Source organism: Anabas testudineus, chromosome 14, assembly GCF_900324465.2.
Source record: "Anabas testudineus chromosome 14, fAnaTes1.2, whole genome shotgun sequence".
Taxonomy (NCBI): domain Eukaryota; kingdom Metazoa; phylum Chordata; class Actinopteri; order Anabantiformes; family Anabantidae; genus Anabas; species Anabas testudineus.
In genome coordinates, this window is record NC_046623.1 from 17,446,368 (window position 1) to 17,462,035 (window position 15,668).

General features: G+C 42.5%; 1 protein-coding gene across 7 annotated transcripts in view; it reads left to right on the top strand.

Moving 5' to 3' along the window:
* rapgef6 (Rap guanine nucleotide exchange factor (GEF) 6) overlaps nt 1–15,668 on the top strand; it is a 106,156-nt gene that overhangs the window by 25,239 nt on the left and 65,249 nt on the right. For 2 of the 7 annotated variants that reach the window (XM_026370411.1, XM_026370412.1), the window contains exons 5-6: nt 7,524–7,593; nt 13,229–13,372. In XM_026370411.1, the coding sequence (XP_026226196.1) occupies nt 7,524–7,593; nt 13,229–13,372 (214 nt within the window). Of the gene's footprint in view, nt 1–561; nt 891–7,523; nt 7,594–12,423; nt 13,373–14,498; nt 14,517–15,668 lie in introns of those variants that run through there. The other 5 variants (XM_026370413.1, XM_026370410.1, XM_026370407.1 and 2 more) reach the window with 5 other exon arrangements.

Here is a 15,668-nt window from a genome sequence, read left to right on the forward strand (position 1 = left end):
AGCTGAAGGTCAAAGAAGAACTGTTACTGATGATGTGATGTTGGCACTGTTCACTGTTTATCCAACAACAACAACAACACAAAGCACCAACTGACCAACTGTAGCAGAAAAACTAGTTGTATAGTGTCAGTAACCTCAGGGCATCTAGGACTGTGTGTGTGTGGGTGTGTGTGTTTATTCATTCCAGTGTGGGTCAGTTGATAACATAGTGCAGGGTGGGGTGGGGGAAGGTTAGTGCCCTGCAAAAGACTGGAGGGTCTGTCTACGTGTTGGAGTACTGGTAGCAGCAGGGGTGCTTGGAAAGGGTCACAGAGGAAACTAATGGGGGAGTGTGTGTGTGAGTGTGTGTGTGTGTGTGTGTGTGTGAGTGTGTGTGAGTGTGTGTGTGTGAGTGTGTGTGTGTGAGTGTGTGTGTGTGAGTGTGTGTGAGTGTGTGTGAGTGGAATGCGGAACCCCTGGCAGAACAGTGGCTGGCCATGTGTTCCCGAGCAGCCTGCCCGCCTGGATCCCAGAAGCACATCCAGGCAGGAAATGAGCAGGCTACACACTCTCACACACATACACACACACACACTCGCGTACTGACACACACAAACGCCACCCTAGAGCCAGCGGACAGACAGACTGAACAGAACGGTGCAGAGCGGGAGGGAACACACACTCTCACACACTCCTCCCTCAGTTACAAACTAAAAGGCTGACAGTCGCCTACTTCTGCTTTTTGAAGAAACCTCTTTGTCTTCAGACGGAATATACAACAAACACACTTGGATCTAAACCTGGATTACTGGAATACTGCACTTTCTTCCTCTGCATTGTGGATAATATGCTGGAAATCATTTCATTTACAAGGAATCTAAAGAATCCGACTCCCAGAATTCCTGTTTCTGGTTAGTGATCGTTGTGTTTCTCAGTTTTCGTCCTTGTTCACTCGTCTTTTAGTGGATGTAACGTAACAAACAGTTCTTGATGGCTAACTCGGTTCACTTTTCAAAACTCCCTCTCTGTCTCTCTCTGCATTCTTTAACCCAACACACTCCGTTTCCTGCCTGCAGTCGTTTAACTAACTGGATATCCAGGAATTCCCCCAGCGCTGTGGCAGGATAACTCACCACCGCCGGGCCCCACCGCTCTTAAAAAGCTCTGCTAACTCCTGTGTGTTAATGTTCTTTATCTACAGTGATTATCTTAAATAGAAGCAGACTGATGCAGGAAAAAAACACCTGAAGCTGTGACTTCAGGTCCAAATGTTTGTGCTTGTGTGGTTTAATTAATGACTGTTGTTATTATTAAAGTTATTATTGATTAAAGCGTGACAGAAATCCATATATCAGTGTTTACTTCAAATATGTTTGACGTTTTACTTCCTTAAAGTGCAGCAAGTACAACAATGTGAGCACTGCTCATGTTTTGTGACTCTTCTGCTGCTTTGGGAACTCACCGCACTACAGGACAGTGCATATTACATAAAGATGATCTGAGTTGTAAGCAATCAGTGCACATTTATAAAAGTGTGAATGGGGCTTTCTTAACTCTGAAGACACTTGAGCTGGGAGTTTAGCAGCTGTTGTGCATTTTCCATTGTTATGCTGAGATTTAAATTAGCCTCTTTACTGATTACTCTGTTGTTTTGCAAATGAACAGTAATGTTTCTAAACGAGCTGCTACGTCACCGCGGAGTCTGTCTGGCAGTTGGTGTGTGTGTTGGTGGTCTGTCTGCAGAGCTGACTGCTGGCCAGCTCTCCAGTCTAATTTAACGTGTGTGTGTGAGTCAGAGTGGTCAATGTCGGCCAACCAGGCACTGAAACTGAGAGGAAGAACGGCAGAGAGAACTGAGAAATTGTGGTCTGCGGTTTTCTTTCTTTACTGTTGGTCATCATTACCATGGGAACGTGGCTGCCAAATGGAACCGTACCTCTGCTTGGGTTTGATTTTTGACCCCATCTTTCTCAAACCTTGTACTGACTCATATTACACTCCTGCCTACATTGTGCAGCACAGCTTAGCTTGTCAGTTTGAAAGCAAAGACTTTATTGCTGCCAAGTGCAGAGTTAACAGCAAATCTGTAGTTCATTTGATGCAGTTTTTTATTCTTTATTCAACTGTTCACACCAGTTTAAACTCTTCACGACAAACCCCATAAGCACCACGAACACCTTATTTACATGTTTTTCATTCTGATGTCGATGCAGGCAATAACATAACTACTGTTGTGATATCTTAGAGTGGTAAAACCCTGTCTCAGAGTTTTATACATCACTATGCATTGTTTTGGCATCTGATAAACACATGGAGGTGAAACTGAACTTTCTGCTCTGTATCATGAGAACCTGCAGCACTGCATTCCCTGTGAATCACTTTCCCTTGCGTGGTTTTATCGTAGAACAGATTTTTGTCAGCAAAGGCCACATCTAAATAAAACCTGGTGAATCTATAAACACATCTTTCTTGTTTGAGCTCTCTATAAAACAGAACTTCATCAAAAACAGCTGCAGGAGAGTGCAAATCTGAGAACGGTGACTTGTCAGTGTATAAAAAACTGACTAATGCAGTTTCACCCTTAAAAGCAAAGTTTGCTTCTTTACAAAGCGACATCCACACAGAAGTTATTATAAACCTGGTGGGTTTATTATTTTTCTTCTTGTTTGTAATGATTTCGAATTCTCGGACTGATCTTTTCCAGCTCTATAGCTGCTGCTCGTCGCTGCTGTTACACTGTGATCACCATGTTCAGAAATGCAAATGTGGGTGTTTTTCAAATGTAAATTAGCTGAATTAAAAAAAAAACAACCTGCATGCTGTAATAGACGAACCCGGACTACTTCCTGCCTTTTAGTTTTTATGTACATTTCTGTTTATTAATTTGACTCCTCTGCACTCTTACTTTGCTGGTTTTTCCAGCTTTTTGACACCTCAGGGTGTGTGTGGTCTTTCTTTCTGTGCCGGCTGTCATGCTTTATTGCCCAGGGCGCTGCAGCTGTCACTGGACTGGGGTTGAACCTGTTCTCCCCTCTGCCGGCAACTTGTTTTAGCAGAGGAGAGAAATCATCACCTGCTGAAATCCAGCACAGGGAAGAGGTTCCCACTCCAAGGAAAGATTACTTATTTGGACCAAAAACCCCTTTAGCCTGTCCAACAAAATGTTGCAGTGAGAGTGGTGGATCCATTTGTTTCCATCAGAAGAATGTGTCTTTGGCAGAAAAGGCAAATGAATAAGGTTGTAACCCAGTATTTCTTTGTCTTATTGAATGGATTTCAGATGTTTTCTGGCTCTATAATGGCAGAAAACCATTATTTTTAAAACTAAACACACTGTAGGTATTTTGTAGAACTCCAGAACTCGCTTCATATCAGATCTGAAGATATTTGCAGAGGGGTTTGTGTTGTTGTCGTTGTTGTTCACTAATATTTCATGCAGAGATGAGGTGTAACTGAATTCTCAATGTACTCTTGTGCTGGAGGAAATAAACGTTGTCAGCAAGTTTGTTTCATCAATTCATGAAACTCTAAACCTGCCCTTGTTTTGTCAGCCTTAAAGCTTTGGCCTTACTGTGGTTTTAGAGGTTTGTCTAATTTCCTCAGACACTGATTCACATCAGCTGACAGAGTGGTATCAGGTCTCTGTTCAGTCAGGGCAACAGCATCATTTAGTGGCTGCTCGCACACAGCAGCTCAGTCACTCAGAGCTGAGTCCAGTCTGTTGGTTCCTCGACTTTTATGTGAATACAGTAGGTGAAGGAAGGAAGCTGCAGCCAACACACAGACACACAGACACAGGTCTGCACACCGTCGTCCTCCTACTTTATCATGAGCTAACTGTATTTCTCCTTTATTTGTCTCACCACCTCTCAGACAAACATGCGCTCACACACACACACACAGTGAGGAGACAGGCTTGGCAGGCTTTGTGTGGCGCTGACAGGGACCATGCGTCTCGCCTCAGTGGAGTGTGGAGAGATCTGTCAGAGTCGGGCTGACCTCCAGGCTAAGGGCTCTGAGAGGACTCTGAGCCCAGCAGACTGCATTCCTCCCTGGGAACTCTTAAAACCACGCCTGGGTGTTCATGTTCTGGCAGGAGCTGTCGTGTGGAGGGTTTATGAATATAGTTGCGTGTGTATTCGTTTACTCGGACTCTGGGATGCAGGACTGAATTAATTAATATCCAGATAAAGAACACAATTCTTAGGGTGTAAAACAATTTAGGGAATTTAAACTGGTCGACCTGTTGCTTCAGCCCACATGTTAGCAAGCATCTTACTTGCTGAAGTGTCACTGACAGATGACTGTGAACCCCTCGCTGCTCTAGGAATGCTTTCTGCAGCTGACTGACCTCTGACCTCAGTGCTGATACTTGGACTGTGTATTGGTAAGAATCTGGTGATACAACATGTATCATGATACCGGGATTACGATTCAATACTGTAAGTAAAGTGATATATTTGAGTTTTTACATCTAATTAGAGGAAAAGCACATGCATAAAGTTAAAGAACATCATAACGTCAGACATCAGAGGTTTGAGTATGACAAAACAACAATATATCGCATTTACAGAACAATCCAGCATGAAAACCAGTCAACAACAGCTTCAATGAAGCTTTTGTTAGAATGTCTAACAAGTTATTTACAATCACTGACCTACAATTACGCTTTCAGCAACTGATTAACTACGGTGGGGGGCAGCTGGGTGGGAAACCCTGCTGTTGGGGGTGGATTGTACAGAGGGTGCAAAGGCTGTAGATCATACCGGCTTTGCTTTATTTCAGTTCCTTAAAGCCTAAATTTCCTCCTTAACTCTTTTTAGTGCTATAAACGATATTAAAATTAAGAAAAATCAATGTGAAGGGTAAATGGTTTTTAGTGTCACCTCACGGCTTCACATTAAGACAAAGTGTCTAATGTTTTATATGTTTAGTGAATAATTCATATGCTGTAATCCTATGCCTGCATTTCAAAAAGCAGTAGGGCTGAATCAGCAGAGACGGCTGCACTAAGATGAACCTCTTAACATGTGGACACACAGTGTACCTCAGGTCACTCACAGCTCATTTGAGGCTGGTCCAGCTCCAGTGAGAGGGATTCCCAACACCAGTGTGGTTATAGTTTTAGTCCAGTAACGACTCTCTTCAACCCCAGTGGTTTTGGATTTCGCTCTTCCTTCTTTGAAATCAGCGTCACACACCAAAACTTTGATTTGACATGCTCTTAAAAACCGTATCTTACCAAATCAGTCTCTCACAAGGAAAACAGCTCATCCCATTCAGAAACTTCCACAAAACCACATTATGAAGACAGACTTTGATCTGAGCCCCTGAGGTTGTGATTACAGATGTGATGAGATGAGTGTTTGCCCAGTGAGAGGAAGAGCTAACGGTAAGAAGAAAGGCGAGATGAAAGGGAATGCAGAATGAGACGAGGAGAGAGGGACAGAAAACAGCAAAGCACAAATTAAAATGGGAGAAAAGGTAAAGTCGACAGGATATTGGAAACGAAAAGCAACAGGAAGAAGAAGATATGAAGGAATAACCAAAAGTGAATGGAAGGAGCAGGAGGCAACAAAGAGCTGAAAGGGAAGAAGATGTTTAGAAAGTATGGCGTTGGAGGCAACTGGAGGTGAAGGGCAAAAGGAAGAGGCACAAAGGAGGGAAGAGGGAAATGACTGAGGAGAATAAAAATCAGGAAACCAGTGGGAAGGACGGCGAGAGTGTGAGAGACAGTGTGAGAACATAACCAAAGAGGAGGCGTGAGAGTGAAAGTTGTCTTTCTCCCAGTTCAGCACGCTGCCATAATTAAAGCCAGCCACTCCTTCGGTCCTTAAACAATGCTGAGTCGCCACTTTTAGTTTGCCAAAGGGAGTGAGACGTGTTCACTGCACAGTCTGCTGTCAGGGATCGCTGCACACCGTGATGGAGCTGTTCAGACGGGGGATCTCTCACATCCTCACGCACTGAGTTCATGTGCAACACAGAGACCTGTATAGTTACTTCATGCATAAACACTCAGATGGGGAGATGTTTTTAACGATTAGTTTTTCTTTGACATCAAGATGTATTTATGTTGTTAGATGTGCATTAATAAAGAAACTGTGTCTTTGTAGTGGTTTAGGTTGTGAGAGTTTTGGGCTTCTGAATGTGCAGCTTTTAATTTATTGAGGCTATTAATTTGATATGATTTGATTTTAAGTTGATATGTTCAGAATTAGTTGAAGTTGAACATCAGATTTGTTGGAATTAAAATAAATCACACACTTGGCGTGTTTTAACATTACCAGCTAGGAAAGTTATAGTTATCCATGTTCAGGTGTTGGAGAGGGGCTGACGGGAGGGATGGATTACAGAGAAGGACGACCGGGCCCCGACCCAGGAGCTTAAGAAGACCTCAGGTTCTGAGCTTCATCGCCTATTTAAAAATGAACTTGAATATTTCTTTAAATGACCATTGAAAAGTCACAGAGCCCTGTTTAAAGATATAAAGTGACCACAGAGAGACTCAAAGCGACTACGAATGACTGAGTCTGTCTCTCGCTTGTCTGTGTGCTGGGGCTCACCGTTTCAGAATCTCTCCATGGCTGACAGGGGGAAACTGTTTTCTTGTCACCAAACACATTCTTATTCTGAGCTGCAATGTCATGCAGAATCTCCATGTGACGAGAAAGGAGCAGCGTGAACCACGTGGTCTCACCACAACATCAGCTGCTCCTGCTCCTGCTTATCAGAGGACACACGGCCCACAGACTGTGACTGAACCTGTCAGGCGTGGAGACAAAGACCCACATTGTGCAAAAACAGTTCAATGGGTGCACAAACACTGGTTTGATCCTGATCTTGGCCAATCTGACATGATCGTTCCGAAGGAACCACAAATCTCATAACGATATTAATCTATGGAGTTCAGTAATAAGCTGTATGAATGTATAAAATCCCAACACGTCTCGGTATAGGTTCTGTTTTCTGTGGCCGTCAGAGTTGGTCGAGCACTAACAGTGTTTTCAGTCTCTGTGGGCTGTTTACAGTTATGCTGAGGTGTCGATCACAAAGCCCTATCGATCAACACTACAATCTTTTTTTTTTTCTTGCAGTGGTTAGACCTTCACCACAAACTGGTGTACCAGCTGCACTGCTCTAATACCCACAGACAAATGTCACACTGCTGTCTTAGGTCTGAACACCATTACATCTCTTTTTAGTACGTTTTATAAACTTATACGGAGCTGCTGCGTCGTTTATACAGCTTTAATATGTCATAACATATTAATAATTCATAATTGTTTGTTTTTTTTATTACAAATGCTTCAGTGTATTTTTATATAATTCATTGCTGTTGACATATGTGCACTGTAGTGGAAAGTTAAAAACGCTTTAAACGACCACGGTGTAGCAGAACAGTGGTGGAAAATCGCAGCTTCAGTCGTGTAAATGTCAGCGTTCTTCTTTGTTTTTGTGTCCGCTGTGTGAGGATCGTTTTATCTTTGCTTTGGGTTTGTTCCTGTTTTAACATTTATTTTTGTCTGTGTGTTTCTCTGCAGTTTTGGCAAGCAGCTGGGGGGCAGACGAGGCTGTGAATGCATCACTTTGGAGCCATCAGAAATGATTGTGGTGCGTAGCGACTCTGTCGTCTCTCTCCCATTCACCTCCCTTTTGATTTTATTCCTGTTTCATCTTTTTTTTGAAGTCCGTTTCACTTTCTTCTCCCCCTGCACTGCTTGTTGATCACTTCTCCCCTTTTTCTTTTATCTCTCTTCCTTCTCCACCCTGTCTGCTCCATCACTTCTCTTTCTCTGTCCACCTCCACTGTATCTCTATCTAAACAATTCAAATGTGCATTGGTGGCTGGGGGTGAATTTGTCATAACAATTACCTGCTGTGACAATATGCAAGCTCAGAACCATGTTTTAAAATTTGAAATTTCATTGAAAAAGCGAATAGATAAGTGAAGAGGAGCAGTCTAATAGTGTAGACATAAAATACGTGGTTTCCAAGTTGGAACTTGTTGCATGTGATGCTTCCTCATTTTCCATATTCTTCAAATCTATTTACAGAGTCTCTTTTGAAGTTAATCAACCCTGAAAGTGTTCAGGACGTCCGGACCTGCAGAGGTCTCACGCTTGTTCTCATGTTTTTCTGTCATGTATTTACAGTAATACAGTAATTACCCGTCAAAGTTGTCTCACAACGTCTTTTGGGAACAAGCAGAACTAGCTGAATTTCATGATGTTCAAAAAGACAGAGACCGCCTGAAAAATGCTGACAGCTAGAGACCCCTCCCAAGTGCCACACAAATAGTTCTGCTTTATGCGAAGTACTGTGTTGTTGTGTCTTTTGCATCTTCAAAAACATTTGAGTAGTCAGCAAACAAACAAACCCCAGTGAATGTGTGAACTACACATCAGTCATTAGCATATTAATCTGAAGACTGTGTCTTCCGTTACAGATGTTGTCGAGTCATGCTTCTTTAAATCTACCCGTAGTTTCTGCATGTGGGACAGAGGAGCAGTAGTGAGTCTTAATAATGTCATGTTATGCACAAGACTTCCCACTGTGAGTGTAGTTATCTGTAAATATAGACTGAACAACTGCATTACTTCTTTAAATGTTGGAGAACAGCTTAAAGTGTTTATATTGAGTTCATCATCGTCGTATTTAGATAAATCAGTAAATGTGTTTCTGTTTGTGTCCACAAGGCTGCAGTGCTTACAGATTCTCCCTCCATGTCCTTCCTGCTCTCCTGTCTCCTTCTCCTGAGGCTCTCTGTCTGAGGGATCAGATGGGATGAGACAGGATTAGCATTAAAGTTTCACACAAAAAGCAGCAGAGAGCTCCAGTCCCGCTGCTACTGAATAGGTAATAAAGAACAAACCAGAGCAGATGTGACTTGGTGGCTTCCTGCTCGTTACCTGTACATCTTCCTTAACCCGTAAGAGCAAATTAAGATGTTACAGGAAGATTTGTATGGATTTCATTAAGAAACCCTCTTTAGATTTGTTTCTGTGACTGAAGTGAATCACAAAACTGTAACTTCTGTAGCGAGGGGAACAATGATGAAACCTTGTCATCCTTAGACAGACTATCACTCTGTTTACTTCAAGCTGAGGCAATGATGTGCAAGATTCGGATGTAAATCAGTGTCCAGTGCTTTTTATTGAAGCATAATAATTACTAAACTGATTTTGCTCTGAAAGTATTTTTATATTCATGCCTCAGGCTCTTCATGTTTCCTCTATATCCACCGTACCGTACGTTAGTCAAACTCAATGTTGGCTGGGTGGAGGAAGAGCGAGGGTGTGGACAAATTAGCTGTTAATTAATGAGGCACTGCTGAGCTTCAGGTAAAGGTGGAGTGGTGTGAACAGGCACATGAATGTGGAGCAGGGGAAAGTAAACGAGTAACTCCTTATTCTTATCAACCAAATGGTCCCAGGGAACACGGAAGCTGCAGCAACTCGATCGGGAACTAAAAGACCTTTTAGCACGTTACATAACTGCTGCGTCTAAAGAACCTCGACAGTTTTACAAATTAGACTGATAACGGAGCAGAGTCACCGCGTTCTTTGTAATTTACTGTGACTTTTTTATCTCTGCTCTTTTTTTAGAACGAAGTCGACCACATGTCTTTGCTTAAGCATTCATTCTCAGCACATGAATTCTAAGTCTTGGCTTTCTGTGTGTGAATGAATGTTGTATTCACACTGGAGCAGGTTTGAGGTTTTTGTTTGTCAAGTCAGCGATGTTCAAGTCTCCACCCTGATAGTTCTGGGGACATCAGACCATAATTTTCCCGGAAAGTTCCCACAATGAAAGAGAGTTATAAAAGTGTGGTGTGCTTTCAGTGAGGCATTCAATCCTAAAGCGCCTCTGTGGGTCCATTCAGAAACTATTGCTCCAGGAAAAGGGAGCACTGGTGATCTTCTAGTTATTAATGTGATACTGTTTGAATGAGAAGAGAGAGCTGTGAGGAAACAAGAAAGCAGGAATCAGCTGATGTGAGCCCACAGCTGACTGTGTGTGTATCTGTACATATGGAAACGTGTGTTTCTGTAAAAATTAGGAAATGAGATCGTGTACAAGCTGTTATTTCCACCTTTTAATGATCTATAATGCTTCTACCAGTCACAGGGCGTCATAGAAGGGGGAGTTTTGGATGTACAGGATCAGACTCAGAGGAAGTAAACAACTTTTAAAGTAAGGAGACTATAGAGCAAGTCCATGGACTTAGCTTATGATACAGGTTACATCTCTGTGTCACCTTCATCTGATTTAAAAACATGATTATGTAAATGACTTGAACTTAAAGGGATGGTGTTCATATTGAAAAGCAGTAGCTGAGCAGATAAAGAAAATAGTAGCTTGTCTTTTCCCAAATCGAAGAAAAAGACAAAATGACATGAAAAAATGTCAGGAAAACAAATATACACACACACGAACGAATAAACACACAAGAGCAGAGGGACTGTGGTCTAGTTTCACTGCATTGCAGCCAATCGGCTAATTAGAGCCATGGGAATAGTAGAGGAGGAGGCTAATCTGCGGCTGTCGTCGTGACTCTAGTGACTGGACAGACACAAGTGATATTCACAGACTGACAGGGCAGTGTGTGGTGGAGGAAGAGGGAACGACATGAGCGACTAAAGCAGAAGGGACTAATGTGTGTTGGTGGGCGAGCTATCAGATACAGGGAGAGGAATGTAAGCTGACAGATGGACAGATGTGATGTTAGTCACACACATACATTTAAATGGGCAGAGGAAACAGGAAATGTGGTCAAATTAGGGCCGTGACCGTCAATCAGAGACATAAAGACGAGTTGTCAGTGGCTGGTGGTCACAGGATAGAGCAACCAGAGAGACACTAACACAGCGATGGTTATTGTATGTAGTCACAGGACAGACGTGTTCACTACATTACAAACTCCCCCCTTCTCCTGTCTGCTGCAGCTCAACTACCCACGATGCAGCAGCGATTGTGTGTATAACTGAACCCTCGCACAGCGTTAGCAGCTATTGAGCCCTTTTCAGCTGAGACAGAAAATCTTTGGGACCATCTTCTCTTTTACGATTTATTTTAAAGCCGTTTCCTGAAGCCGTGTTGTGTCGTAGACAAAAAATGAGACATTTGAAGAATCAGAGAAACTTAGATGGTCATTTTTTGTTGTTTATAACCCAAACTATGAATCCAGAATTAACTGAAAGAGAAAACAATCATTAGTTTCAGCCCCGCAGCAGCTTCCCAACTTAAAATCTTAATTGTTATACAATTTGTTCTGGTCATTCATTGTGACGTAAAGTCATCATCTCTTCATATCTTTGTGGTCGATCCTGGTTCTGTGTGTGGAAGACTTCTGTGAAAACTCATGACTGACTTGAGGTCTTAGGGGTGAAAACACAACGATTCTTTACAAAACCACAGTCTGTGTCGTATTGAAGACTAAATTCAGACTTGGAAAAACTGGGGAAATATTTGAAATATTAAACTCACATTCCAGGATTGTAAACCTGACTTTAATGGGTCCCAGTCACTTCTATTTTAAGATATTAATTATGCACATACTGTACATGATTCATGCTTTTAAGCTGTCAGCAGCTTTATCTTCAGTTATTATGTAACTTAGACACACAGTGGAAAAAACAGCAGATAAAGAGTAAGAGGAGTAAGACGGCCTCACAACCAGCCAGGAAAGAGAGATAAAGATGAGTCAAGAAAATAAAGGTACAGAAGCGAGAGAGCGGCAGATGGATCCTGTTAGTTTTGGTCCTCTCTCGGCTTCTCAGACTGGCAGACACACTGACAGAAAGTCTGGCAAACTGGAAGTCTGAACAACAAGCATTAGTATTCTGACCTGGCAAACAGAAACACATGGCATGCTCTTTAAAAGGCACCACATTATCCAATCAGTACTCTGCACACAGGCAGGGATGGAGTTCGCTGCTGAAACTAGACATCAGCATGTGACGACAGATCTTATGCGTGAGGTTGAGTGCACGATTTACACAGAAAGATGTGAGATGTTTTATAAGAGCAGAGGAAGAGTTGGAGCGGTCATATCTCATACAAACATATCAGTGATATAACATTTACTATAAAAATATAACACCTAAGAAAAGAATAATAATAATGACTACTTTATAATACTTTACTATAAAAGAGGCGTGATTAGGAAAAAACTGACAGATGAGCCAATAAAAATATGTTTGACTAAAGTATTTTGATTTCTCTCATAATAAAACTATTAACATACTAACATTATGCAGCTGAGAAAACACATTCCTCCTGCAACAACAGACCAGCACAGAAGGCCGATAGGGACTGAATTGTATGGCCGGAATCTGTGTGCTGCGCTGTTTTTTTTTTCCTTTTTTCTGCACGGCGAGGATATTTGTGTATTTACGGTTTCCTGGAGGAAACTGTGGGTTCAGTGTATGCTCTGTGCGCGTGTCAGACAGCGACAGAGAGCGAGTGAGAAAGCATGTGAGTAAGTCTGAGTATGCAACGTGTTGAGCAGCTGAACTCGCCGGCCTTCAGAAGAGGACAACTGGCACCGAATCGCAGACGGAAAGAGACAAACCTTGTTTTTCTGTGGTCGTTGTCGACCCTTTTGTTTTTTGTGCATTTCATTTAGGTCTTACTTTGGATGTTTGCCCCAGAGGATTTAATGTTGCGAGTTCCCTGAGGATTTTGGACCTTTTCTTTTTTTTTATTTAACACTTCTATTTATCTTTTGTGTAGAAGTGTTTCCCCGCAGCTTTTTTTGTTTTGTTCTACTTGTGGTATTTCCTGCTTTTATGTGTTGTTGTGATCCCGTCCTCGCGTCCGGATGAGTGTGCTCCGCTGGCACCGGCTCTCTGCGCTCTGGAAGAGCTGGATGTTCAGCCAGGAGCCAGCAGAAGAGCAGGGTCAGATCTCAGAACCTCCTGGACATGAAGCAGAGCTGCAGGAACAGGAAGGGGACGCTTTAACGAATCACAGCTCAGACTTTCAGAACGTAACGCAACTTAACACCCAAAAGTTGGATTGTACGAACCAGAAATCAGACAACACAAACCAGCACTCTGGATTTTCAAACCTGGACTCGGTTCCACAGATCCAAAAGTCGGAACTACTAAGACGCAGCTGCTCTGAGCCATGTCCTCGGGTCTCAGAGGAGCAGTCTTCCAGCTGTGCCTACACAACTGAAGGTTGTGGGTGCGAATCCCGTAAAAGCTCCTGTTCTGAGAAGGGTGTCGACTGTGTATTGCAGGTGGATAACGGCAGTGAGGGGGACGACAGTTTTCTGCAGAGAGAGGGATCCCAGCGGCGGTCCAGGCGGCGCTTCAGGAGGGTCAACCCCAGAGGGGAGCGGGAACTTATCACAGACGGCCAAGAGCCCAACAGCTACAACACGGTCAGTTCCACCATTATTAGCAGCACAGGCTAAAGCTACAAGACATTGTGTGAGTCTCTGAGGTTAATGTGCAAGAAGCTTAACCAGACGTGTAGCTGATAGTTTTCTGCTTAGATTTTAAAGATCTTCACTTCAGGTTTTCTGAAACCTGCTGACACAGTTGGTCCAGACACAAGCTGGAACGTATCCTTAGTTTCTTCTTGTGCTCTCCTGCAATTGTTATTGGAATAAATACAGTTAGTAGACAATCTGTAAAAGTGTAAAAGCAGGTTCAATGTGATCAAAGCTTTATGTTTTATCACAGTTTGTGTGAATGTTGTTAGAGTGCTCACAGAGAGGTTAAACACAAAAACCTTTATAATTATGAATAATGACAACAAGGAACAAACTAGGTCTCTCCTAAAGCCACTTTGTACTGTGGCAGGAGTTTCTGGTTATATTACATCTGTGTTCAAAAAACAACTGTTGAAAGTGTGTGTGTCCTTTGAGTTTCCCTCCCTCTGATAGGATCACTGGGGCCAGCACTGTGTCAGTTACAGTTTTGACTAATCACCAGAAGCCACGCTTTGCCACACACGGGCGCACAAACTTCAGCTTCATGCACATGCACACTTTTTTCAGCTCATGCAAAGCTCTCTGGGGTGTTTCAAAGGGCTTAATGGAGGGCTTAAAGTGTCCTCTGCCGACCCTACCTGCCTCTCTAGTCTCTTGGTGATTGTTCCACTTTTGAAAATTACATTTCTAGCCTTTAGCGTCACCAAATCCCACTACATTCTTTTCTGTGACTGCATTTATTATGTAAAGACTAACCACTCTGTGCCAGAGCAGCACTGCTCTAAAGAAGCAGGACAAAAACAAGTGAAAGCATGTGAATGTCCTTGAAATGGAGGGATTTACACTGGACATAGTTGTACAGTAAACAGGAGCTAGATTGAGCTAAAAGAAAAAGCTTTGGTCATAGTTAAGTGACAGAATGAGGCAGTGACCTGCTCACTTTTCTTCTATTAAATAACAATAGAGATTAGAGGAGCCTGTCATTTCTCTCTCTGGGTTTGCTCTGTCCTATTATGACTGTCCTGTTGCTTTCCCTTCTCGTTTCATGTTCTTGCTGGTGTCTCATCTACAGGATTATGTCAACAACCAGGTAGGGTCATCTTTACATTAATGGCCGCCTCTGTGTAGTTCTGTTTAGCAATATTTCCACATCAATCAGGGTTTTTTTTTCTGTTAACATGTCTGGTGAAGTTTTGTGCTTTGTGTGTGAGTCACTCCTGGTTCAAGCACCTGTTGTTTTAGAAACAGGCAGTGTTGGGAAAAGAGGGTCATTTTGAGGCTGCCACACACATGCACACGCTGTGGGTGGCAGATAGCAAGGAGGGAGGTAACCGTGGCATAAACTGATGCATGCTGGGAACAACAACTGGATAGTTAGCAAATGGAGGATGATGCACTCCTACCTGACAGGACTGAGATGGGTTTAAGACCACTCTTGACACGGCCGTTTATCCTTGAAAGACAAAATGATTAATTTTGTGATGTGATGATTTGTGAGCCACCCAACAATAACTCTCCCCACATTTTAGCAGACATCTGTAATTAATAATCTGGCAGGTCACAGGTTACGGCACAGTTTTTTTTATAATGGTAGTGTGAGTGTTACATGAGTTATAAATGTACACACAGCCTCAGAGAGAAGTGTATTTCTGTCAGTGGATCAGAGGATGCTGTTCAGTGCTCTTATTGAAGCCTAATAACATCAGTAATCCATTATCACTGCTCTGTACTGGTGTCTGGTGTCTCTCACGCGCCCTTAATGACTTGCTCCAGAGTGAATGAAGTTCCTGAAGCTATGAATTGAGAGGAATCCACTATATGATGCGAAAACAATATATACAAGAATATAGGATCTCACATGTCCTCGACATATAGGACAAGACAGCTTCAACCTCACTCCAGCGAGTCGGACTTTTGTTCTTTTGAATTGTTAAGATAACCTGGATTTTACATCAAGCTTTATTATTTTTGTAATTTGACTTCTTTTATTCTCTACGTTGAATTTAGTTGTGATTAATTCCCATTGATCCAGAAACATGATTCCACTTCTAGTATGCATTCTCCCACTACTATAACAGACCACTGGGATTCACTAATGACTCAGACTGCACACATGCACACATGTATACATACACAGAAACAGACACACAGAGAAACAGAAACTCACTTCATTAAGACATCAGATGCCAAACTAGTTTACTGTTGACAGATGAACACGTCACCTCATTTGCCTTGCAGGGGA